Source organism: Erpetoichthys calabaricus, chromosome 5, assembly GCF_900747795.2.
Source record: "Erpetoichthys calabaricus chromosome 5, fErpCal1.3, whole genome shotgun sequence".
Classification (NCBI taxonomy): Eukaryota; Metazoa; Chordata; class Cladistia; order Polypteriformes; family Polypteridae; genus Erpetoichthys; species Erpetoichthys calabaricus.
In genome coordinates, this window is record NC_041398.2 from 242,444,005 (window position 1) to 242,468,542 (window position 24,538).

A 24,538-nucleotide genomic window follows, 5' to 3' on the forward strand; every position below is an offset into this window, starting at 1 on the left:
CTCAGATTAAATAGGCTGAGATCAAGCAAATCACCAGGGCCAGATAAAATATTTATCACAGAGTGCTTGAGAAGGTTAGAGAGTACAAAACATTAGAACAATAGAACAATCCGGATGAGAACAGGCCATTGACTCCAAACAAACTTGCCAGTCCTGTCCACTTCATTTCTCCAAAATAACATAACATTGAGTTCTGAAGGTCCCCTAAAGTCTTACTGCCCACCACACTACTTGGTCACTTATTCCATGTGACTGTGGTTCTCTGTGTGAAGAAAAACTTCCTGATGTTTGTGTGAAATTTACCCTTATAACTGTGTCCCCGTGTTCTCATTGAACTCATTTTAAAGTCACAGTCTCGATCCACTGTACTAACACCCTTCATAATTTTAAACACCTCACTCAGGTCTCCTCTTAATCTCCTTTTCCTTAAACTGTAAAGGCTCAGCTCTTTTAATTTTTCCTCATAACTCATCCCCTGTAGCCCTGAATCAGCCAAGGTGCTCTTCTCTGGACTTTCTCCAGTGCTGTTACGTCTTTTTGGAGACCAAAACTGCCCACCGTACTCCAGATGAGGCCTCACCAGTGTGTTATAAAGCTTGAGCAGAACCTCCTGTGACTTATACTCCACACATCAAGGCGCTATATAACCTGACAGTCTGTTTGCTTTCTTAAAGGTAGTCTGATAGTGGCAGTTGATCGTGTCAAGTCCTCTACGACTCCTAACTCCTTCTCATAAGGTGGCCTCTCAATTTTCAGACGTCTCATTGTGTATTCAAACCTCACATTTTTACTTCCTGTGTGTAATTCTTTACACTTACTGACATTACAGTTTAAGGAAAAGAAAATGTAAACGCTCAGCTCTTTTACTCTTTCCTCATAACTCATCCCCTGTAGCCCTCAATCAGTCGAGTTGCTCTTCTCTGGACCTTCTCTAGTGCTGTTATGTCTTTATGGAGACCAAAACTGCACCCAGTACTCCAGATAAGGTCTCACCAGTGTGTTATAAAGCTTGAGCAGAACCTCCTGTGACTTGTACTCCACACATCAAGGCGCTATATAACCTGACATTCCGTTAGTGATGATAGTGTTGAGTCCACTACAACTCCTAAGTCCTTCTCAGAAGGCGGATTCTCGATTTTCAGACCCCCCATTGTGTATTCAAACCTAACATTTTTACTTCCTATGTGTAATTCTTTATATGTACATCATTATATTTTCTTTTTACTTAAATTGTAAAGGCTCAGCTCTTTTAATCTTTCCTCATAACTCATCCCCTGTAGCCCTGAATCAGCCGAGTTGCTCTTCTCTGGACTTTCTCTAGTGCTGCTATGTCTTTATGAAGACCATAACTTCACCCAGGACTCCAAATGAGGCCTCACCAGTGTGTTATAAAGCATGAGCAGAACCTCCTGTGACTTGTACTCCACACATCAAGGCGCTATATAACCTGACATTCTGTTAGCCTTCTTAATGGCTTCTGAACAATACCTGGAAGTTGATAGCGTCGAGTCAACTACGACTCCCTAATCCTTCTTATAAGGTGTATTGTCAATTTTCAGGTCTCCTCTTCATCTCCTTAAGGCTCAGCTCTTTTAATCTTCCCTCATCTCTCATCCCCTGTAGTCCTAGACTCAGCCTTGTCGCTCTTCCTTGGACCTTCTCTGGGGCTGCTATGTCTTTATTGAGACCAAAACTGCACCCAGGACTCCAGATGAGGCTTCATCAGTGTGTTAAAAAGCTTGAGCAGAACCTCCTGTTTCTTGTACTCCACACATCAAGGCGCTATATAACCCGACATTCTGCTAGCCTTCTTAATGGCTTCTGAACGCTGTCTGGAAGTTAGTTGATTGTGTCAAGTCCACTTTGACTCCTAACTCCTTCTCATAAGGTGGACTTTCATTTTCAAACCCCCCATTGTGTATTCAAACCTCACATTTTTATTTCCTGTGTGTAATACTTGACATTTAATTACATTACATTTTCTTCTGTTTAGACTCTAAAGGCTCAGCTCTTTTCATCTTTCCTCATAACTCATCCCCTGTAGCCCTGAATCAGCCGAGTTGCTCTTCTCTGGACCTTCTCTAGTGCTGCTATGTCTTTATGGAGACCTAAACCACACCCAGTACTCCAGATGAGGCCTCACCAGTGTGTCATAAAGCTCACCAGTCCTGTCTACTAAACTCCTGAAATGAAATCCGGTTGAGTTCTGAAAGTCCCTAAAGTCCTCCTGTCCACCCCACTACTGGGTCACTTATTCCGTGTGTCTGTGATTCTTTGTGTCAAGAATAATTTCCTAATATTTGATCCAAGTTTCCCCTTAACAAGTTTCCAACTGTGTCCTCGTGTTCTTGATGAACTCATTTTAAAGTCACAGTCTCGATCCACTGGACTAATTCCCTTCATAATTTTAAACACTTCACTCAGGTCTCCTCTTAATCTCCTTTTGTTTTAACTGGAAAGGCTCAGCTCTTTTTATATTTCCTCATAACTCATCCCCTGTAGTCCTGGTGTCAACCTAGTTGCTCTTCTCTGGACCTTCTCTAGTGCTGCTATGTCCTTTTTGTAGCCTGGAGATCAAAACTGCACACAGTACTCCAGATGAAGCCTCACCAGTGTGTTATAAAGCTTGAGCAGAACCTCCTGTGACTTGTACTCCACACATCAAGGCGCTATATAACCTGTTAGCCTTCTTAATGGCTTGTCTGCCAGTTGATAGCGCAGAGTGCACTACGACTCCTAACTCCTTCTCATAAGGTGGACTCTCGATTTTCCGACCACCCATTGTGTATTCAAACCTCACATTTTTACTTCCTATGTGGAATTCTTTACATTTACTGATATTAAATTTCATCGTCCACAAATCTGCCCAAGCCTGTCTGCTCTCCAAGTCCATCTGTGATGATATAACGGATTCCAGATTATTTGCTAATACACCTATCTTGGTATCATCTGCACACTTAACCAGCTTGTTACTTATTTCCATCCATCCATTATCCAAACCGCTATATCCTAACTACAGGGTCACGGGGGGTCTGCTGGAGCCAATCCCAGCCAACACAGGGAGCAAGGCAGGAAACAAACCCCGGGCATTGCACCTGCCCACCACAGGGCACACACACACCCACATACCAAGCACACACTTGGGACAAGTGAGAAACCTGCATGTCTTTGGACTGTGGGAGGAAACCCACACAGACATGGGGAGAACATGCAAACTCCACGCAGGGAGGACCCAAGAAGTGAACCACAGGTCTACTACCTGCGAGGCAACAGCGCTACCACTGCCCCACCGTGCCGCCCTTGTTCCTTATATTCCTATCTAAATCATTTCTATATATTAAAAATAGGGGCGACCCCAGCACTGCCCCCTGCTGGTCACCACTCTTAACGTCACCCAATTCTGAGGAGGTTCCTCACACCATCACCTTCTTCTTCCTGTGTCTGAGCCAATTCTTCACCTACCTTCACACCACACCCTGAGCTCCCACTTAACAGCTGAGCAGATGACTGGGGGCTAGACGGGGGGCAGGAGGAGCCCAGGGAAATGGGGGGGCAGCAGGGTCTTGATGTACCACATGACAAGCCTCTCAAAACACTTGATGAAGATGATGATGATGATTTTTTAAGTTTGCATGTTGCATTTTTTGTGCAGATGACTGGGGCTAGACGGGAGGGCTGGAGGAGCCCAGGGATCGGGGGGGGGGTTGGCAGCAGGGTCTTGATGTACCACATGACGAGCCTCTGAAAACACTTGATGATGATGATTTTTAAGTGTGCATGTTGCATTTTTTTTTTCGGTGGTCACCAAATTAATTTCCACATGTGCCCGATCTCCTCATTTTACCGTCCCAAGCAGTTCTGAAAATTGTCCCCATAGAAGAACGTGGGACGTAGCTGAAGTATCTGTGCTTGGTCCTAACAATGCTTCTGTTTATTTCTGTTAACAGCTCAACAATGAGAAGTTCTTCTTCCTCCTCTTCTGCCCCTGCGAAGGTCTGCTTGGTGTGTGGCGATGAAGCTTCTGGATGTCACTACGGGGTGGTGACGTGTGGCAGCTGCAAAGTGTTCTTCAAAAGAGCCATAGAAGGTGAGTTCCTGCTTGAGCAGACGGGTTTAAGTGGAAGCTTGGCGAATGCATGAATGTGCTGAGAGGGGTTCGTGGTGGTGCCGGTTTAGGTAAAGGAGAGAGTGGTGGTCCACCCCGTTTTAGCGTGTGTTGGCGCAGGTAGCCCACATGTGCAGGCTTTAATGAACGAGGGTTGGGTGACAATCGGAGGAGACCAGCTGAGCGTAATATTGTGGGTAAAAAGGGAAAAACAAAATGAAGGGAAACGGAAAGGTAAACAGAGGACTGTACGAACGCGTCAGGGTGATGAGAGGGGTCCGTGGCGATGCCAGTTTAGGTAAAAACAGTGCTGGAGAGATAGTAAGGGTTTGTAGTGGCGGCCCACCCCGTTATAGCGGGTGTTGGCGCAGAGTGCACGTGAATGGTCACCGGCCGAGAGCTGAGGACACCAGCTGAGCGTAGCATTGTGGGTAAAAAGGGTGGGCTGAAAAACGATAAAAAACAAAATGAATTGAAGCGGATCCCTGGGGTGTCGGAAAGGTAAACAGGATGAGGACAGGTTGGGTGGCACTTCACGTCTGAGTAGATGGCGGGGGGCGCAGGACGGAGGCGTGGAGGAAGGTGGCAGTGCTTATTACTTCTTATTTGACTGCCCCCTTTATCTGTGGTGACAGACAACATTTCAGACACAATGGAGTTCCACTTCTTCCAGTCGGAGTGCAGGCAGGTGAGGTGACTCTCTCAGGGGTCACACACAGTGCCAGCAGCTGAGGGTTTGAATGAAGTCCACGGTCCAAAACCTTAAACCACTACAACACACTCCTGAAAAGGCAGAGCTGGCGAGATGGGCAGGGGGGACGGGTGAGATGCCACGAGAGCTGGATGAAGGATGGAGTCCCTTTGTATAGTGAGTTGCAGTCGCGACATAGAGGGGGTTTGGCACGGCACCCGGGGAGTTGGCAGGGCCTGGGTCTGCGGGTACTGAGGGAGGTGGTGGATCAAAGGGGACGTGGCGGAAATTGACCTCAGAGCCTCCCAAAAAAAAAAGGCAGAGTCCTTCAAGAGCAAAGATGCCAACCGATGCGTCAGTGAATCATCCGGGACTTTGACAACAACGTTCCTCTAGAGACAAATGGGTAGGAGTTTGGGCATCTCAGCCACCACGGTGCACAATATAATCAACCGATTCACGGAATCCGGTCAAACCTCAGTGCGTAAAGATCACGGCCGAACATCACTTGTGTGTGATCTCTGGTCCCTCAGACGTCACACGGGTCATGTGTCTGTAATGGATGTCATGACCTGGAATACTTTGGTAAGCCTTTGCTTGTCCACCCCATTCACCGATGGCACCCTTAGATGCAAGTTAAGGTCTTACTATGCCAAGCTGAAGCTGTCCATACAGCAGCATTGCCTGAAAACGCCGCCGACTTCTCTGGGTTTGGTGTCACGTGAGACGGAAATTGAAACAACGGAATTGTGTTTTGTGGACCGAAAAGTCAGCACTGCAGATTGTTTTTGGCCAAAAGAGGAAAAAGATCAGCCAAGCTGTAATCAGTGTCAGGTCCAGAAACCACCATCTGCCATGGTATTGGGGGCCCATGGTATCTTTGAGGGCACCATTGATGCAGAGCAATATGTACACATTTTGGAGTGACATTGTCACAAAAGCACATCTTCTTCTTCATCATCGTCTTCTTCTTCATCATCTTCCACTTCTATTTCTTTAGTCCATTAAAAAGTCCTCAGGCTTGGGTGGTTCTTAAGAGCAGCTTGTCACCAAACCCACTTGCTGTCTTCTTCAGTTCTTGGGTCCTTACCGCCACGGCTCATCCCACCGCTGCCACCACCAGTCGGTTTATAACAGAGATCTCATTGATGTCCATTTCTGGCTCTCCACTAGATGGCAGCACTAGACACGGCAGCAAACCTTGGCGTCTATAGTGGCCGGGTGCCGAGTTCCTTCGCATGTTGGCACAGCGACGTCAACGTTCAAAGTGTGAATAGTTAATCGTTTATTTTATAACGATTCTGTGTGGCCCTCTTTGTACCTAGCCGGGTTTTATTTTTCTGCTTCTTGATGCCGTTTTTGGATGTGCTTTTGGGACTTTCAACATCAGGCACCCACAGAGTCCTGAAGCATGAAAGACCCGAAACACCCAATGTCCCCGGGGGGCTTGCATCCCTGATGATGTGTCTGTGAGCATCAGGAGTTGTAGGCGTCTCTTTCACCCCATCCCTCCCCCCCCCCCGCCTCACAAGCACAGCATAGTTCTTTACAGGACGGCAGGGATGTGGAGCCACTTGCAGCAGCTTTCAGTCCTTGACCCCTGATGGGAGTGGCAGCCAACACCTTTGTTAAAATGGATTATGAGTGCTGAGCCCGAGGCAAAGCTGCTGAAGACAATATTTGCAGACAAGGAGAGAGATATTTGTGCAAAGGAAAGGAAAATATGATTTGCATTTCTAAATAAGCAAATAAAAAAAAATGGTGGACTGCACATTGTTTGCCCAACCTATGTGCTTGATTGCTGACCCTTAGGCTGTGATGTGATGTAGGTGGGATTTCCAGATGAGTGAGTCATCTTTAACTTCGAGGTGCCATCTTAAATGAGACACCACGCCATCACTGGGCACACAGGCTGGGCAGCATACAAAGATCTGCAAAGATTTGTTTTTCAGGATAGTGTATATATTGTAACCACCTGGGGGGGGGGGGCGCCACTGAGCCCCACTGAGTCCCACACCTCAGACCCAGTAATGCCCAGTACGATACTGGGATAAAATAAAAGACATTCATTCACCCAAGACACCTTTTAACAATCACCCGTGCAAAGATCAATGAACAAATCCCAATACAAAACCAACTCTTCCTCCTTCTGTCCTCCATGAGTGTTGCCCACTCTCTCCTGACCCCGACTCTCTGATGGGAGGTGGTGGGCTCTTTTTCAAACCAGACCAGTGCATGAAAACACTTCCAGGTCATATGGAAAGCAGGGAGGTTCCCAATACAACGCCCACTATGTGCACCATGGGACCCCCGACAGGGTTGCAATTCTGGAATTCCCAACTCCTAGGCACCCTTCTGCAGATGTCCCCACTGGGCCGACACTGCCACCCACTGTATGGGAAATGGAACTACTCCCAACTTCTGGCTTACGCTTGCCCAACCATCATATTATTCCAGCCGGGCATAAAGTTGTTTGTTCTTCCACCCGTCTGTCCTTCCACTCACTGTGGGCTCCTGTCCCAGTAAGAAACTATCCTCCTTCCCGGCCGGAGTACCTGTTCTCCTTCTTGGACATCCACAATATACAGTGCCTTGCAAAAGTATTCATCGCCCTCAGTGTTTGTCCGATTTTGTTGGTATTACAACCTGGAAGTCAAATGGATTTTTTTAGTGGGGGGGGGACGGGGGGTTCAGCACCATCTGGTTTACAGAACATGCCCACCACTTTGATGGTGCCAAATATTTTTGATTTTGACGCAAACAACAATTAAGACCCCCCCAAAAAAAAAAAAACAGAAATCCTGATTGTGCGTAAGTATTCCCCCCCCCCCCCCCCAAAGTGGGTACTTTGTAAAGCTCCCTTTTGCTACAAGTCTTTTGTTGAATGTCTCTATTAGATTAGCACACCTCACCACTTGGATTAGAAGTGAAAGGCACTATATACCATACCATTTTTATTTGTTAAGCGCTGTACAGTTAAAACAAGCAAGACTAAAAGCAAAATATTAAAAACAAACATTAAGAGAGAATTAAAACAGAGACACTAAAAACAGGTCAGGGGACCCACTAAAACAGAGAAATAGCAAAAAGCAAGTGGAAATAAGACAGGTTAAGAATTAAAAGCCAATGTGAAGAAGTGCGTTTTTAGGTGTGATTTGAATGTGGCGACTGAAGCGGCTTGCCTAACCACTAAAGGTAAGGAGTTCCAGAGCCGAGGTGCACAGACAGAAAAAGCCCTTTCACCACGAGCTTTAAAATGTGCCTTGGGAACGGTTAGGAGCAGCTGATCTGCGGATCTAAGAACACGAGGGGGATTGTGACGATGGAGCAAGACACTCAAGTAGGCAGGGGCTAGACCATTTAGTGCCTTATAGGTTAAGAGGAGTATCTTAAAATCAATTCTGAAGCTAACCGGCAGCCAGTGTAGGGTTTTTAAAATCGGTGTAATGTGTTGGCTTCTGCTGCTTCCAGTTAATAGCCTTGCAGCTGCATTTTGAACCAATTGGAGTCTAGAAAGAGTGGCTTTACTAATACCATATAGGCAGGAATTAGAATAGTCAAGCCGGGACGTAATGAATGCATGGATTACTGATTCCAGGAGGTGATAAGACAGAATTGGTTTGAGTTTGGCAATTCGCCTGAGATGGAAAAAGCAGGATTTTACTGTGCTGTTGACTTGAGCATCCATTTTCAGGACCATATCCATTTTGATTCCAAGATTGGAAACAGACGAAGTTACTGGAATGGGAAGAAAGTCGAGGCCAAGGGGTAGGGTCTGTTTGCGGTCAGGACTAAAAACAATGACCCTCGGTTTTTGAATCGTTCAGGTGAAGGAAGTTTACAGCCAGCCAGTCCTTAATGTCAGATAAGCAGTCGAGAAGAGGTTTAGTGGAGTCAGTTGACTTGAGGGAGAAATAAATTTGGCAGTCATCAGCATATAGGTGATACGAGATTTGCATGTTTTCTAAAAATTGCACCTAAAGGCAGGATGTAAATAGAAAAAAGTAGTGGCCCCAAAATGGAACCCTGGGGGACACCACATGGGAGTGGGACTGATTCAGACTAAAAATCGTCAAGCATGACTCTAAGAGTCCTGTTGCAGAAATATGACCTGAACCAGTCGAGGGCTAAGCCAGATACACCAGCCCAGGATTCGAGTTGGGAGATCATGATGTCGTGGTCGATTGTGTCGAAGGCAGCAGATAAATCGAGAAGAACCATAATCACGTAGAGTCCTGAGTCCAATGCCAAAAGGACATCATTTAGGACACGTAAATGCGCGGTTTCTGTGCTGTGTTGGGGCCTAAAGCCTGACTGAAAAAGGTCCATTACCTGATGGTCCTGTAGGTGATGAATTAATTGCTCATAAACTATTTTTTCGAGTAATTTTGACAGGAAAGGTAGTTTGGAAATTGGACGAAGATTGGAGAAAACGGCAGGGTCAAGATCAGGTTTTTTCACGATTGGATGTAAAACTGCGTGTTTGAAAGCACGAGGAACTGTAGCCGAAGATAGACTACTAGTTATGATCTTTAAGACATCATATCGAATCACAGGAAAGACATCTTTCAGCAGTCTGGACGGCACCACATCGTTCAGAGAGCCCGAAGGCTTCATTGAGGCGACGATTTTTTCCAGATGGGGGAGCGAAATGGGTTCAAAGCTGGTGAGGGAGCCGTGTACAGGAACGGCTAAATCAACAGAGCCAGAAGAAGAAATGGAGATCTGGGATCTAATGTATATAACAGATAGAAGTGAAAGGCACTATTTGATAGATAGATAGATAGATAGATAGAAAGAGTGAAAGGCACTATATAATAGATAGAAAGAGTGAAAGGCACTATTAGATAGATAGATAGATAGATAGATAGATAGATAGATAGATAGATAGATAGATAGATAGATAGATAGAGTGAAAGGCATTGTATGATTGATAGATAGATAGATAGAGTGAAAGGCACTATATAACAGAAGTGAAAGGCACTATTTGATAGATAGATAGAGTGAAAGGCACTATATAATAGACAGATAGATAGATAGATAGATAGATAAGGCACTATATAACAGATAGATAGATAAATATAGATATATATGCAGTGGACCCTTGACTTACGAACTCAATTCGTTCGCGAGGGCTGGTTGTAACTCAAGTTGGTTGTAAGTCAAGATTATTTTTCCCGTAAGAAATAATGGAAAGCCCATAATGTGTTTTCCGAACCTCCCACAGCAACACTTACTCAACTTTTTTTAATAGAAAAGGGGTGTATAATGTACATAATTTACCAAAAACAGCAATAATTTTTCTAATGTACTAACCAAAAAGTTATAAAAAGTGCCTAGCCTACCAGAAACAACAATTTCATACTGTACTCACCATTTAAGTTGACACCTTTGGGCTGCAGGAAGGGAGGAGGAGGAGAATGAAATGGAAGGTGGTTATTGTTTGGAAGGAGTTTCCTTATACAAATCTTTTCTTTGTAAAATTGTCGAGATGCTGGATTTCGACATGCTGTATATATTAGTGAGATCGGTCACACGAACGCCACTCTCATATTTCCACACAATTTCCTTCTTTGTTTCGATTGTGATCGCTTTCTTTGCCTTCGTTACCATGTCTTCCTTCCTTATCAATTATCGAAATAAATTATATAAATCACTGCACTGACCGAAATTACGTCCACAAACACACGTATCTGGGCTCCGACGGACGCTTACAAACGCTCTCGGCTGTTTGTTTACAATCACACAAGCGGATACACGTGACCGCATTCGGGTCGTAACGCAAGACGTTGGTCGTAATTTAAAACAAAAATTTGGGTCGTAAACCAAGTTGTTCGCATGTCAGGCCGGTTGTATATCAAGGGTCGACTGTAGATAGATAGAGAGGAAAGGCACTATATGATAGATTGATAGATAGAAGTGAAAGGCACTATATAACAGATAGATATGAAAGGCACTGTATGATAGATAGGAATGTAAGGCTCTATATAATACATAGACGGTGGCTGGGGCCCATGCCAGCCAGGACACCCTTGCAGCATATGTTCCAGGGGAGCAAGCATGGGAAAGGCAATATCTCCCCCTGGACACTAGATGGCAGCCTCCCTGGGTTGTAGTGGTGCCTCGGACTCCCGCAGGGCTTCATGGGAGTTGGAGTTTGGTGCAGTCCTGTTAGGTTCCACAGGTGCTGCAGCAGGAGCTGCTAGCCCCTTTTGGGCAGCAGTTTCGCCACACCCGGAAGTGCAGCCATATGTCGGCAATCAAGCACCTGGAGCACATCTGGGTGCCTGATAAAAGGAGCCAGCGACCACCACTCAGTGGCCAGAGTCAGGAGGAGGAGGACAAAGCTTGGAGGAGGAGTGGCGGTGAAAGAGAAAGAGGAAAGGAAAGTGTGTGGCATGTTTATTTTACACTTGGGACTGTGTTGTGCCTGTGGGGATTACGGGGAAGACGTACCCCACAGGTGAAGAAACAAAAAAAGTCTTTATTTTATACGTGCCTCCAGTGTGAGTGGGTCAGGCGCTTATATAGTGCCTTGTTACAATATATTTGAAAGGCACAATATGATAGATAGATTGATGATAGAAGTGAAAGGCACTATATAACAGATAGATAAAAGTGAAAGGCACTATATAATAGATAGATTGCTAGATATGGAAGGCACTATATGATTGATAGATAGATAACAGTGAAAGGCACTATATAACTGATAGATAGATTGATAGATATGAAAGGCACTATCCAACATAGATATGAAAGACACTATATAATGAATAGATAGATGCATTTGAAAGGCACTATACAATAGTTTAATAGATATACGTGAAAGACACCATATAATAGACTGATAGATTGTTGTTTTATATTGGATACACAGATATGAAAGACACTATATGATGGGTGGATAGAAGTGAATGCACGAAGTAATATATCGATAGATGTGAAAGGCACTATATAGTAGATAACAGAGAAAATTTGATACATAGTTGTGAAAGGCACTAAATAGAAGATTAAAAGATGGATGTGAAAGGCATTATATATAAGAGATTAATAGATATGAAAGGGCACTATATAATGGATAGATAGATGGATGAAAGGCACTATATAATGATAGACAGAGACACCGATGTGAAAGGCACTATATAATGGATAAATTGATAGATAAATATTAAAGGAACTAGATAATAGATTAATAGAAGAATTTGAAAGGCACTATATAATAGATAGATAGGCACTATATAATGATAGACAGAGACACATAGATATGAAAGGCACCACATAATGGATGAATAAATGAAATGTATGACAGATAAAAGGGTAGTTTGATGGTCCACGTATGAAAGGCACTAAATAATAGATCAAAAGGTGTCAAAGGTACTACTGTATATAATAAGTATACATAGATTTGAAAGGTTCTATATGATACATTGATATGAAAAGCACTATATAATAGATAGAGAATTGTGAAAGGCACTATATACTATATAAATACTACATAAATGAATGAATATATTACTATATAGAAAAGAAATGCATTACAGTATATAATTTTATTTATGAGTGGCACTATGTAATAGATATGAACGATACTGTATAATAGATTAATAGATGTGAAAGGCACTATATGATACATTAATAGGTTAACATGAAAGGCACTATATTATATATAGATAGACAGACCGTCAGTACTTATTTGTCCCAAAGAGAAGTTCAGCTCTTAACTTTAACATAAGCTCAATGACTATAAAATATGATAACAGCAGTTAAAGCCATTTAATTTAATTCAACTTCAGGGGTCCCTCCCTTACGCTAAAAGCCAGTAATTAAAATAAGATTCTGAGGACCAAAGTAAAACAACAGTAACCAAAAAAAAAAAAAAAACTAAAGCTTTGTCCGCCTGAAGCTGCCTGCCCCTGACATAAACCACAAAGTGCACTGTGACCTTGACATATGACAATTGTAGGTTGTGTGAAAAGACCCCCGGCCCCTCCTTTGGGACCACAGCTGTGTTCTTTGATGGGGTCTTTCTTTTTTTTTTTTTTTTTAACAAGGCCACTGAGAAGCAAAAACAGATGAAGTTTCATTAAAGAAGCCTTCCAGATCACAAAGGCTTGTCTTTTGAATTCTGATGAGAAGGCCCCCCCGCAAGTTCCCGGAGGACCCCATACGCTTTTCGTAACGCTCGAGTCTGTCCTTGGTAAATTTGCTGCATCAGTTTAGAGGGGTTGTGTGTGGACTCCGGCGGCCCAGCCTGGTCACTTCCATGTTCTCGCTGCGTTCTCCGGTGTCCAGTCACAGGCCTGGCACAGTAATTCAAATCTTAAATTGGGTGTTTGTGTGGGAGCCCCAACTTGGGGCCTCAGCACCCCAAAACACTAAGACTGCATTATGTGGCTTCAGATGAACAGTGTACTTAATCCAGTCATACTCTGTTGTGGAGCAGCCTGTCACCCTCGCATTGCGTCAGGAATCGGACTGATGTGCAGAGCAGCCAGGGTCTGTGTGGCTTTGCTGCCCTCTCCGGCTGACTCCGTCTGCTTCATTTCTCAGATGTTCCCAGGTCAGCTGTGTGGTACAAATCTGTGATTATGTGTTAGATGTGCTCCTCTCCGAGGGAACTGCTCAGTATAATTCCAGAAGGGAGACACTTGGGGTATCCGACCCACCCTAACATGAGTGAGGATTTTGGCATGAAATGACTAGCAAATCAAAAGGTGCCATGCTGATCGAAGCTCCGTAGTCCTGTGTTCAATTTGAAGCCCCTGTGCCCAGGTGATGAGTGGTGCCTAATTTCAGTACCAGTTGAAGTCAAATGCCTTGTGATGTGCCATCTGTTGCAAAGACAAAATGCAGTACATGTATCTATTGTTTATACCATTTGGTATGGGGTTCATAAAAGCAGTGTTAATGTCTGTGATGTGCCATCTGTTGGAATGACGAATGCAATGCATTTTATTGCTACTATGTTTGTGATGTGCTTTTTTTGCAATGTCAAACACAATGAGCATGTCTCTGTTTTTATGCCATTTGCTATGGGATTCGTAAAGCAGTGTTAATGGTTTGTGATGCACCATCTGTTGGAATGCAGTGCATATATCTGTTTGATACCATTTGGTGTGGGATTCATAAAAGCAGTGTTAATGTCTGTGATGTGCCATCTGTTGGAATGACGAATGCAATGCATTTTATTGCCACTAATGTTTGTGATGTGCTTTTTTTGCAATGTCAAACACAATGAGCATGTCTCTGTTTTATGCCATTTGCTATGGGATTCGTAAAGGCAGTGTTAATGGTTTGTGATGCACCATCTGTTGGAATGCAGTGCATATATCTGTTTGATACCATTTGGTGTGGGATTCATAAAAGCAGTGTTAATGTTTGTGATGCGCCATCTGTTGAAATGACGAATCCAATGCATTTTATTGCTACAAATGTTTGTGATGTGCTTTTTTTTGCAATGTAAAACACAATGAGCATGTCTCTGTTTTTTGCCATTTCCTATGGGATTCGTAAAGGCAGTTTAATGGTTAGTGAACACTATCTGTTGGAATGCAGTGCATATATCTCTGTTTATGCCATTTGGTATGGGATTCCATAAAAGCAGGTGTTAATGTTTGTGATGTGCGATATGTTGGAAAGCCAAATGCACAAATGTTGTGTTGTACCATCTGTTGGAATGTAAAACACAACATGTATGTGTCTGTTTTATGCCATCTGTGGGATGGGATTTGTATAAGCAGTGTTAATGTTTGTGATGGTCCATCTGTTAGAATGCAGTACGTATCTCTCTTGTTTTATGCAGTTTGGTATGGTAGTCATGAAAGCAGTGTTAATGTTTGTGATGCACCATCTGTTGGAATGCCAAATGCAATGCATTTTATTGCTACAAATGTTTGTGATGTGCTTTTTTTGCAATGTAAAACACAATGAGCATGTCTCTGTTTTATGCCATTTGCTATGGGATTCGTAAAGGCAGTGTTAATGGTTTGTGAACAACCATCTGTTGAAATGCAGTGCATATATCTCTGGTTTATGCCGTTTGGTATGGGATACATAAAAGCAGTGTTAATATTTGTGATGCGCCACATGTTTGAATGCCAAATGCAGTGCGTATTATTACTACGAATGTTTGTGTTGTACCATATGTTGGAATGTAAAACACAACATGTATGTCTCTGTTTTATGCCATCTGTTGGATGGGATTTATAAAAGCAGTGTTAATGTTTGTGTTGTACCATATGTTGGAATGTAAAACACAACATGTATCTCTCTTGTTTTATGCAGTTTGGTATGGTAGTCATGAAAACAGTGTTAATGTTTGTGATGCACCATCTGTTGGAATGCCAAATGCAATGCATTTTATTACTAGAAATGTTGCTGTGCCATCTGTTGGAATGAACAATGCAATGCGTAGACCTCTTTGTTAAAGTAGTTGCAATGTTTGTGATGGGCCATTTGTTGAAATGAAAATTGCAATGCATGTCAAGTGTCACACATTGAAATTCTCCCAACTGTCATGTCTCAGCCAGGTCCCAAAACAGGGGGTCCAAATTTCATGTTTTGGGTCTCTTTTATTCCTCTGTGATTCTTTGATTTATGTTAACTACAGTCCTGTTACTTTTGCTGAATATGTGCATTGTTCTTTTGTTTCTGATTTTGTTTATGTATTTAAGCTGCCTGTGTTTTGTTCCATGTGGTTTGTAGGTGGTCCCCCAAGAGGTGGGGCCAGATACCAATCACCACCAAGAAGTGTGCCCTCCGCTTCATATAACCAGAGGGTCTCCCACAGTGCCCGGTGGTTCATTTTGCATGCACTAGGGAGGTGGCAACTCCTTGTGTTTGTATGATTTATTCGGATTTTCACTTCATGCCCCGTTTTTGACTTTGTGTTGGGACGATTTATTGTTTTAGGCAACTCCTTTTTGCCTCTTGTGCTCCAAGGAGCTTCTTTTGTGTAATAGAACATTCTGAGAATGTAATTTTTTAAAGATTTTTATAAGGATTCTTTGTGTGCCCTTATTCTGGCTGGGGGTTTGGGGGTAGAGCTGCCCCCTAGTGGGCATATTGGTAAGTGGTTTTGGAATTCTTTAGTGCTTGGGACTTTGCCTTAACATTAAAGACATGGGAGTGTCATTACCAATCATCTCCAGGAACTGCCCGACGTTTGTTAATTATCTACCGTATTTATCTTGATGGCGTTACAACCCATGTGTTTTGTGGGTGGTCCCCCAGTAGGGGGTGCCATTTATAATCTCGACAAGAAACTGCACTCCACCCAATCAATCTGGAGGGTCTCCCACAGTCCCCTGCAGCTCCTGAGAGTTGGTGGAGTTTTACATTTTTTGGGCTTATTGGGTTTACTGGTTTTTGACTTTGCTTTTTGGAAACTGAACTGGGACTTGCTGGATTTGGACTGCATTTGTGTTTCAGGAAAATTCATTCTTCACTTGTGCTGCATAGACCTTGACTCATATTTGTGAAGAATACATCTTTTCTTTTCTAGTAATGCCGGGGTTTGATGGTGATATCCCCCTCTACTGGTCTTGTCTTTGGGACTCTCAAGTCCGTCACACTACCTCAAACACAAACTGTTCTCCAGACCTGACATCTGCTGTTTCTCTTTTTGACATTTGTTAATTTGGTGTTTTATTATCACTTCTTTTATGGTGTGCCACCCAACTAGTGATTCTAATAAAGGTGGGCACTTGCACCGGATGAAGGTCAAAAAAAAGAAAAGCAGCATTTCTGCTGTTTTGTCATGCGCTCTGTTTGGTGCATTTGAATAATGATGCTGTCATGAAGTTCTTGTGAAACTGGACCTACTTAAGTACCCCCTACTGTTAGAGGCTGGGGGGAGGGGGGGGGGTTACCCAATTTGTTGTCCATTATTTTGCAGTCCCAGAACACCCCTTGAACGCTCCACTACCGTGATGCATTACCAATTGAAACCGTCCCAATGTCAGGGCCCCTGGAACTCTACTGAAGTCGTTACAGTTTTATGGACCCCCCCGGAACACCCCACACACATCAAACAGCTCTTCAGGCAGGTGAATGACACGGCACGGGTCCACCCTCTCTATTGATGCCTGTTCTGGAGAGAGAGAGAGAGAGAGAGAGCGAGAGAGAGCGAGAAAGAGCAGGCAAATGAGAGAGCGAGTGGGAGAAGGAGGGAGAGAGAGAGAAGGTGGGAGGGATAGAGAGAGACAGAGAGTGCGTGAGGGATAGAAAGAAAGAGAGTGGGAGATGGAGAGAGAAAGAAAGCATGGGAGGGAGAGAGTGGGAAAAGGAGAGAGCGTGGGAGGGATAGAGAGATAGAGAGAGAGAGCGGGAGAAGGAGGGAGAGACAGCAGGAGAATAAGAGAGAGAGGGAGAAGGAGGGAGAGAGAGGGAGAAGGAGGGAGAGAGTGGGAAAAGGAGAAAGAGAGAGAGCACGGGAGGGATAGAGAGCGGGAGAAGGAGAGAGAGAGCAGGAGAATAAGAGAGAGAGAGAGAGAGAGAGAGAGAGCAGGCAAATGAGAGAGCGAATGGGAGAAGGAGGGAGAGAGAGAGAGAAAGCATGGGAGGAAGAGAGAGAGAAGGAGGGAGAGAGCGGGAAAAGGAGAGAGAGAGAGAAGGAGGGAGAGAGTGGGAAAAGGAGAGAGAGAGAGAGCGTGGGAGGGATAGAGAGATAGAGAGCGGGAGAAGGAGGGATAGAGAGAGAAACAGAGTGCGGGAAGGATAGAAAGAAAGAGCAAGAGAAGGAGAGAGAGAAAGCATGGGAGGGAGAGCGGGAGAAGGAGAGAGTGAGAGAGCGCGGGAGGGATAGATAGAGAGAGAGAGAGAGCGGGAGAAGGAGGGAGAGACAGCAGGAGAATAAGAGGGAGAGAGAGAGGGAGAAGGAGGGAGAGAGAGAGAGAAGGAGGAAGAGAGTGGGAAAAGGAGAAAGAGAGAGAGCACGGGAGGGATAGAGCGGGAGAAGGAGAGAGAGAAAGAGATCAGGAGAATAAGAGAGAGAGAGAGAGAGAGAGCAGGCAAATGAGAGAGCGAATGGGAGAAGGAGGGAGAGAGAGAGAAAGCATGGGAGGGAGAGAGAGAGAAGGAGGAAGAGAGCGGGAAAAGGAGAGAGAGAGAAAGAGAGAGCATGAGAGGGATAGAGAGAGAGACAGAGTGCGGGAAGGATAGAAAGAAAGAGTGGGAGAAGGAGAGAGAGAGAGAGAGCATGGGAGGGAAAGAGAGAGAAGGAGAGAGAGAGTGTGGGAGGGAGAGAGTGGGAAAAGGAGAGAGAGAGAGAGAGAGAGCACGGAAGGGACAGAGAGAGAGACAGAGTGCGGGAGGGATAGAAAGAAAGAGCAAGAGAAGGAGAGCGAGAGAAAGCATGGGAGGGAGAGGGAGAGCGGGAGAAGGAGGGAGAGACAGAGCAGAATAATAAGAGGGAGAGAGAGAGAGAGAGAGAGAGAGAGAGAGAGAGAGAGACTGTGCCCCCTGTGACTTCCACCTGCCCTCTTTGCATCTGACGCTCCGCCCCCTTGCTGGCTGTTTTGATTGTGATTGGTTGATTTCCACTTGCAGGTCGGCCACCTCATGTGACGCACCATTTCTCCGGTGATTGTTTTGTGGTCCATACCATTTACTGGCAACCACCCCCCCCCCCCCAAACTTGTCCCCCCACCCTTACGTGTCGTTACACATTGTAGTTTTTACTCGCGTTTTGTTTTCCCTGTGCTTTCTGAAGTAATCCCTCAAGCCACACGTGAGTACATTACCAACTTTCACTCAAAGCCGTAAACACGCCGGTATCATTAATATTTTCCAAATTTTGGTATCACGGCATCGATTCTGGTGACATCCCGACTCAGGACAGTCCACCAGACCAGCACCAGGCACGTTAACCGACACTAAGGCCAGTTTAGGGTCACCAATGAACCTCAGGCCAGCAGTGTTTGGGATGTGGGAGGAAAATCTACACAGATATGGGGAGAACATGCAACCTCCTTGAAGACAGCGAGAAGGACTGAGATTTAAACCCACCCATCTGGGTCTAACCACTGCCACCCGTCTATCAAACAGTGGGCACAAACTAGGTTTTAATTGCTTCCCACATTTGAAGGATCCCTCTACACTGGGGCATCACACAAGCTGGAAAATCCACAGTAGAACTGCCAGGTCATATCAGGTTGGGGAACATGCATTGGTACAAAGCGTTGCCACACACACCACACGATGAGACAGCTCGGGGTCTCCAGGCAGCCATGTGGTCCAGTCCCACCCTCCGGGAATGACCATCTACTGTCTGCTGCGGTCAGGTGGTACGTGGGGGTCCCTTTGACCCGGTCCTCAACTTTGAGCCAGATCACCCTCAGGTAATCGCGCCAACTGCCCATAGTGCCATAACTGGCGCTCCCTCCTCACAATGCAGGTCATGTGCCTCATTTGGGACCCCCTGAGCAACACAAAGTCAAACCAACGGTGCCCAAGGATTCTCCGAAGAGACACAGGAGTCCAGTCTTCATCTCAGGTCACTGGATAGCGTCCATATCTCACAAACAGGAAGCCCCAGGACTCCTTCGTCCTCTTGCTGAGATATCGGGAGCGCCACACACCCATTTCCAGCGACCTCATTTATTTATTTATTTATAAAGCGCTTTAAAAACAACATCAAGGCTGACCAAAGTGCTGTACAATAAAACCCAACATATCAGACACACGATAACCAAAGTACGGGAATGAAGGGAATTAGTCCAGTGGGTCGGGACGGTGACTTTAAAATGAGTTCATCAAGAACACGGGGACACAGGTGGAAACCTGTGAAGGGGAAATTTCACACAAACATCAGGAAGTTTTTCTTTACACAAAGAACGATAGACACTTGGAATAAGAGACCAAGTAGTGTGGTAGGCAGGAGGACTTTAGGGACTTTCAAAACTCGACTGACAGGACTGGCGAGCTTTGTTGGGCTGAATGGCCTGTTCTCGTCTCGATTGTTCTCTACACAGATAGTCAACATATCATACTGGGGTTAAAGGCCAGGGAGTAAAAGTGTGTTTTTAAATAAAAGCATCTGCTGACCTGCGAGAGCAAGACGGTACATAAGGGGGCAGCAGTTCCGACAGATAAAATGGGGTACAACCATTAAAGGATTTAAAAACAAACACAAGGATCTTAAAAATGGATTCGAAAACGAACTGGAAGCCAGTGAAGGGAAGCCAAGATCGGGGTAACGTGCTCAATGCTTGCTTGTACCAGTTAAAAATCGAGCAGCGGCATTTTTCACCAGCTGTAGGCGAGCAATGGAGGCCTGGCTCATTCCAAAAAGACATGCATTGCAGTAATCAAGATGAGAGAAGTTATTAAAAGCAGGGGTCACTGTTCCCCCTAATGCTCTCCCAATCCATCTGCTGACTTCATAGGAAGAGTCACTAGAGACATGGATGTCACTGCCAAGGTAAGTAAACCTCTCGATGAGGTCGATACTCACTCCACAAACAGACACCCTGCTGTGCCCAAGAGGTCATTAAAGGCCTAGCCCTTTGGTTTTTATCAGGACCCCCACAAGCCCAGACACTCAGACCCCTCGCTCAGTCTCTTGAGCACCCTGATCAGAGCCTCCATCGACTCTGTGAAGATCACAGCATCGTCAGCAAAGTCAAGATCCTTGAATCTTTCTTCACCAACAGATGCCCTATAGCCACTGTAGCCCATGACCTTGCCCAACACCCAGTCCATGCCAGCACTGAACAGAGTAGGAGCAGAACACCCCACTGACGAATCAACTGGGACAAACGCAGAGGTTCTGCCTCCACTTTGCACAGCACTCACGGTACCAGTGCACAGGCCGGCCATGATATCTAGCAACCTCGAGGGGATCCCACGAACCCTCAGGACGTCCAACAGGGCAGCTTGATCAACCGAGTCCAACGCTTTATGAAAATCGACAAAGGCTGCAAAGAAACTCTGCCGATATTCACGTTTGCGCTCCATGAGAACCCTCCGTGCCAGAAAGCGGTCGATGATCGACTTCTTAGGCGTAAAACAAGACTGGTAGGTGAGCAAGTGATCACGGATCCTATTGAGGGCAACCTTAGCAAGGACCTTACCCGGGCAATGAGAGCAGCATTATCCCCTCAGACTCCTCGAGACCCCCGATCAGAGCCTCCATTGACTCAGCGAAGATCACAGCATCATCAGCAAAGTCAAGATCATTGAATCTTTCTTCACTAACAGATGCCCCCTAGCTGCTGGACCCCATGACCCTGCCCAACATCCAGTCCATGCCAGCATTGAAGAGAGTAGGAGCAGAACACCCCTCGGAGGGACCCCAGAATCAACTGGTAAAACACGGAGGGTCTGCCTCCACTCCTCACAGCACTCCCAGTACCAGTGTACAGGCCGGTCATGATTTCCATGGGATCCCCTCAAGATTGCTGAAGCCTCAGGATGTCCCACAGGGTAACTCGATCAACTGAGTCAAACGCTTTATGAAAATCGACAAAGGTTGTAACGAAACTCTGCTGATATTCGCATTTGCTCTCCATGAGAACCCTCAGTGCCAGGATGTGGTCGATGGTCGACTTCTTAGGCATAAAACCAGACTGGTAGATGAGCAGGTGATCACGGATCCTATTGAGGGCAACCCTAGCAAGGAATTTACAGGCACCGAGAGCAGCGTTGTCCCCCTGACACTCGGACTCCTCGAGACCCCCGATCAGAGCCTCCCTTGACTCAGTGAAGATCACAGCATCGTCAGCAAAGTCAAGGTCATTGATCCTCTCTTCACCAACAGATGCCCTATAGCCACTGTAACCCATGACCTTGCCCAACACCCAGTCCATGCCAGCACTGAACAGAGTAGGAGCAGAAGACCCCGCTAACGAATCAACTGGGACAAACACAGAGGTTCTGCCTCCACTCTGCACAGCACTCACAGTACAAGGGCACAGGCCGGCCATGATATCTAGTAACCTCGAGGGGATCCCGCGAACCCTCAGGACGTCCAACAGGGCAGCTCGATCAACTGAGTCCAACGCTTTATGAAAATCAACAAAGGCTGCAAAGAAATTCTGCCGATATTCACATTTGTGCTCCATGAGAACCCTCAGTGCCAGGAAGCGGTCGATGATCAACTTCTTAGGCGTAAAACCAGACTGGTAGGTGAGCAGGTGATCACGGATCCTATTGAGGACGACCCTAGCAAGGAACTTACAGGCACCGAGAGCAGCGTTATGCCTCTGACACTCGGACTCCTCGAGACTAACGATCAGAGCCTCCCTTGACTCAGCGAAGATCACAGCATCGTCAGCAAAGTCAAGGTCAGTGAACCTCTCTTCACCAACAGATGCCCCCCAGATGTAGGACTTTCCTTAGAGGAATCAGGGGGTCCCACAAGCCCCTTAGCGACTGTAAGCCCATTTCTTCTATTTTTTTCTTTCTCGGTTATTCATTTCACTTTTGGATGAAACTCCTAATCCACAGCTGAGCTGAATTTCACGGCAGGCATGGCCTCCAATGCTTATGTAACACGCACCAGTGATGGCTACTGTAGGTCTGACTTGGCATCTCCTCCTCCTTCTTCTGCCATCTGCAGTTTTGAAACCTCCGGGACAGACGGCCGGCTCAGGAGGTCAGAATGTTCGATGCCCTGTTGTGCGCCACGGTAGCAGCCAAATATCTTCTGAGCGCCTATTGGCACCAACTCTCTGTTAAATTATCCCCCCACGTTGGCGTCTTTACTTGAATGTCTCCATCCATTGCTTGAACTGTTAGGTCTGATTGAGGGTCTCAGGAGCCCAGAGTCGGCCCTGACTGTATCAGGAACACTAGATGGACGCCTGAGCATTACACCAACAGGGACTTCCATTCAAAACTATAGACTTTAATATGGAGCTGCCCCCCACACCCCCCTTTGAAGCTCTAACAGCTTCCATTCTTCTTGGAGGACTTTCTACCAGATTTTCGAATATTTCTATGGGAATTTGTGCCCACTCATTCTGTAGAGCAGTTATGAGGTCAGGCACATGTTGGACGAGAAGACCTGGCTTGGAATCTCTGTTCCAGTTTATCCCAAATGTGTTTGATTGGATTGAGTTCATTGCTCTGTGCGGTCCACTCAAGTTCTTCCACACCAAACTCATCCCACCATGTCTTTATGGGACTGTGCTTTAGCCATGCTGGAACAGAAAAGGGCCTTCACCAAACTGTTGTCCAAAATGTCTTGGCATGCTGAAGCATTAAGATTGCCCTTCACTGGTTATCACAAGGGTCCGAGCCCAAACCCTGACAAACAGCCCCTCAACCATCATCTCTCTTTCACCAGACTTCACAGTTGGCACAATGCACTCAGGCAGGTAACGTTCTCCCAGCATCTCCCACACCCAGACTCGCCCATCTGACTGCCAAAATGAGAAGCGTGATTCGCCACTCCATAGAACACGTTTCCACCACTCGTTCTCGAACGCTTGGCATTGGACTTGGTGATGTGAGGCTGGCATGCATCTGCTTGGTCATGGAAACCCATTCCATGAAGCTCCCGCCCCACACAGTTAATACCAATGGAAGTGTGGAACTCTCCAGCTATGGAATCAGCAAAGCATTGGTGACTTTTACACTCCAGGCACCTTAGTAGTTGTTGTCCCCGCTCTGTAACTTTCTGTGGTCTTCCACTTCATGGCTGAGTTGCTGTTGTTCCTAAACGCTTCCATTTCCCAATAATACAACTTACAGATGAGCGTGAAATATCCAGCAGGGATGAAGTCTCACTAACTGTCTTATTGTAAAGGTGGCGTCCTATGACAATACCACAATACCACACGTGAAGTCACTGAGCTCTTCAGAATGACCCATTTTGTTTCACAAATGTGTTTGTAAATGGAGATTCCATGGCTGGGTGCTTGATGTTATACACCCGTGGCAATGGGGCCGATTGAAATGCCTGAATCAAGAGGCGGGTCCCATTACTTTTGTCCATATAGCGTATGTTGTGGTGTGCTAGGCATAATAGGACGTCCAAGGAAGGAAGGCTGGAGTACTGGACAGGTGCCTACAGTTAAAACACTTTTTGGATTGGGCTGCTTCACTCGATGATTTTTTTTAAAACACAAACAGGAAAAAGGTTTAAAGATCCGCCCTATATACCGTGAGGGAAAATATCAAAATGATATCACCAGGGTAGTCTCAAAAGACTGAGCCCCAAGCAGAACTGAACGGAAAGGTGAAGTGGGGCTTGGCTTTAATAAGCTGTGGATGGGAAGAGGCGGGACCATGAGGCAATTGGCGGAAGTGAGGTCAGTAGGGGGGGCGTGGTCTGGACAGGGATGTGGAAGTTGCTGTTGGTTTAACTGTAGAAGAGGGAGAAAACACATTAGTGCATTTCATCAACCCTCCGCCTCGGTGTCTTAATTAATTTAGTGCTAGCTCAATATTAATTAATTAATTACTTGCTGGCTTGATATTAATTGTTAATTAATTGCTGGCTTGATATTAATTGTTAATTAATTGCTGGCTCGATATTAATAATTAACATTAATTGTGGGCTCTATATTAATTAATTAATTACTGGCTCAATATTACTGGCTCGATAATAATTAATTGCGGGCTTGAAATTGATAATAGATTAATTAATTTCTGGCTGATTAATAATTGCTGGTTTGATATTAATGAGTTAATTTCTGACTCAATATTAATTAAAAATTAATTAATTGCTGGCCCAATATTAATTAATAATGAATTAATTGTTGGCTTAATATTAATAATAATTGACATTAATTGTG

The 24,538-nt window shown here is 45.2% G+C and overlaps 1 protein-coding gene across 6 annotated transcripts in view; it reads left to right on the plus strand.

Moving 5' to 3' along the window:
• Window positions 1-24,538, plus strand: part of nr3c2 (nuclear receptor subfamily 3, group C, member 2) — a 281,622-nt gene that overhangs the window by 183,038 nt on the left and 74,046 nt on the right. For all 6 annotated transcript variants that reach the window (XM_051928121.1, XM_051928120.1, XM_051928119.1 and 3 more), the window contains exon 3: window positions 3,948-4,087. In XM_051928121.1, the coding sequence (XP_051784081.1) occupies window positions 3,948-4,087 (140 nt within the window). The remainder of the gene's footprint in view (window positions 1-3,947; window positions 4,088-24,538) is intronic.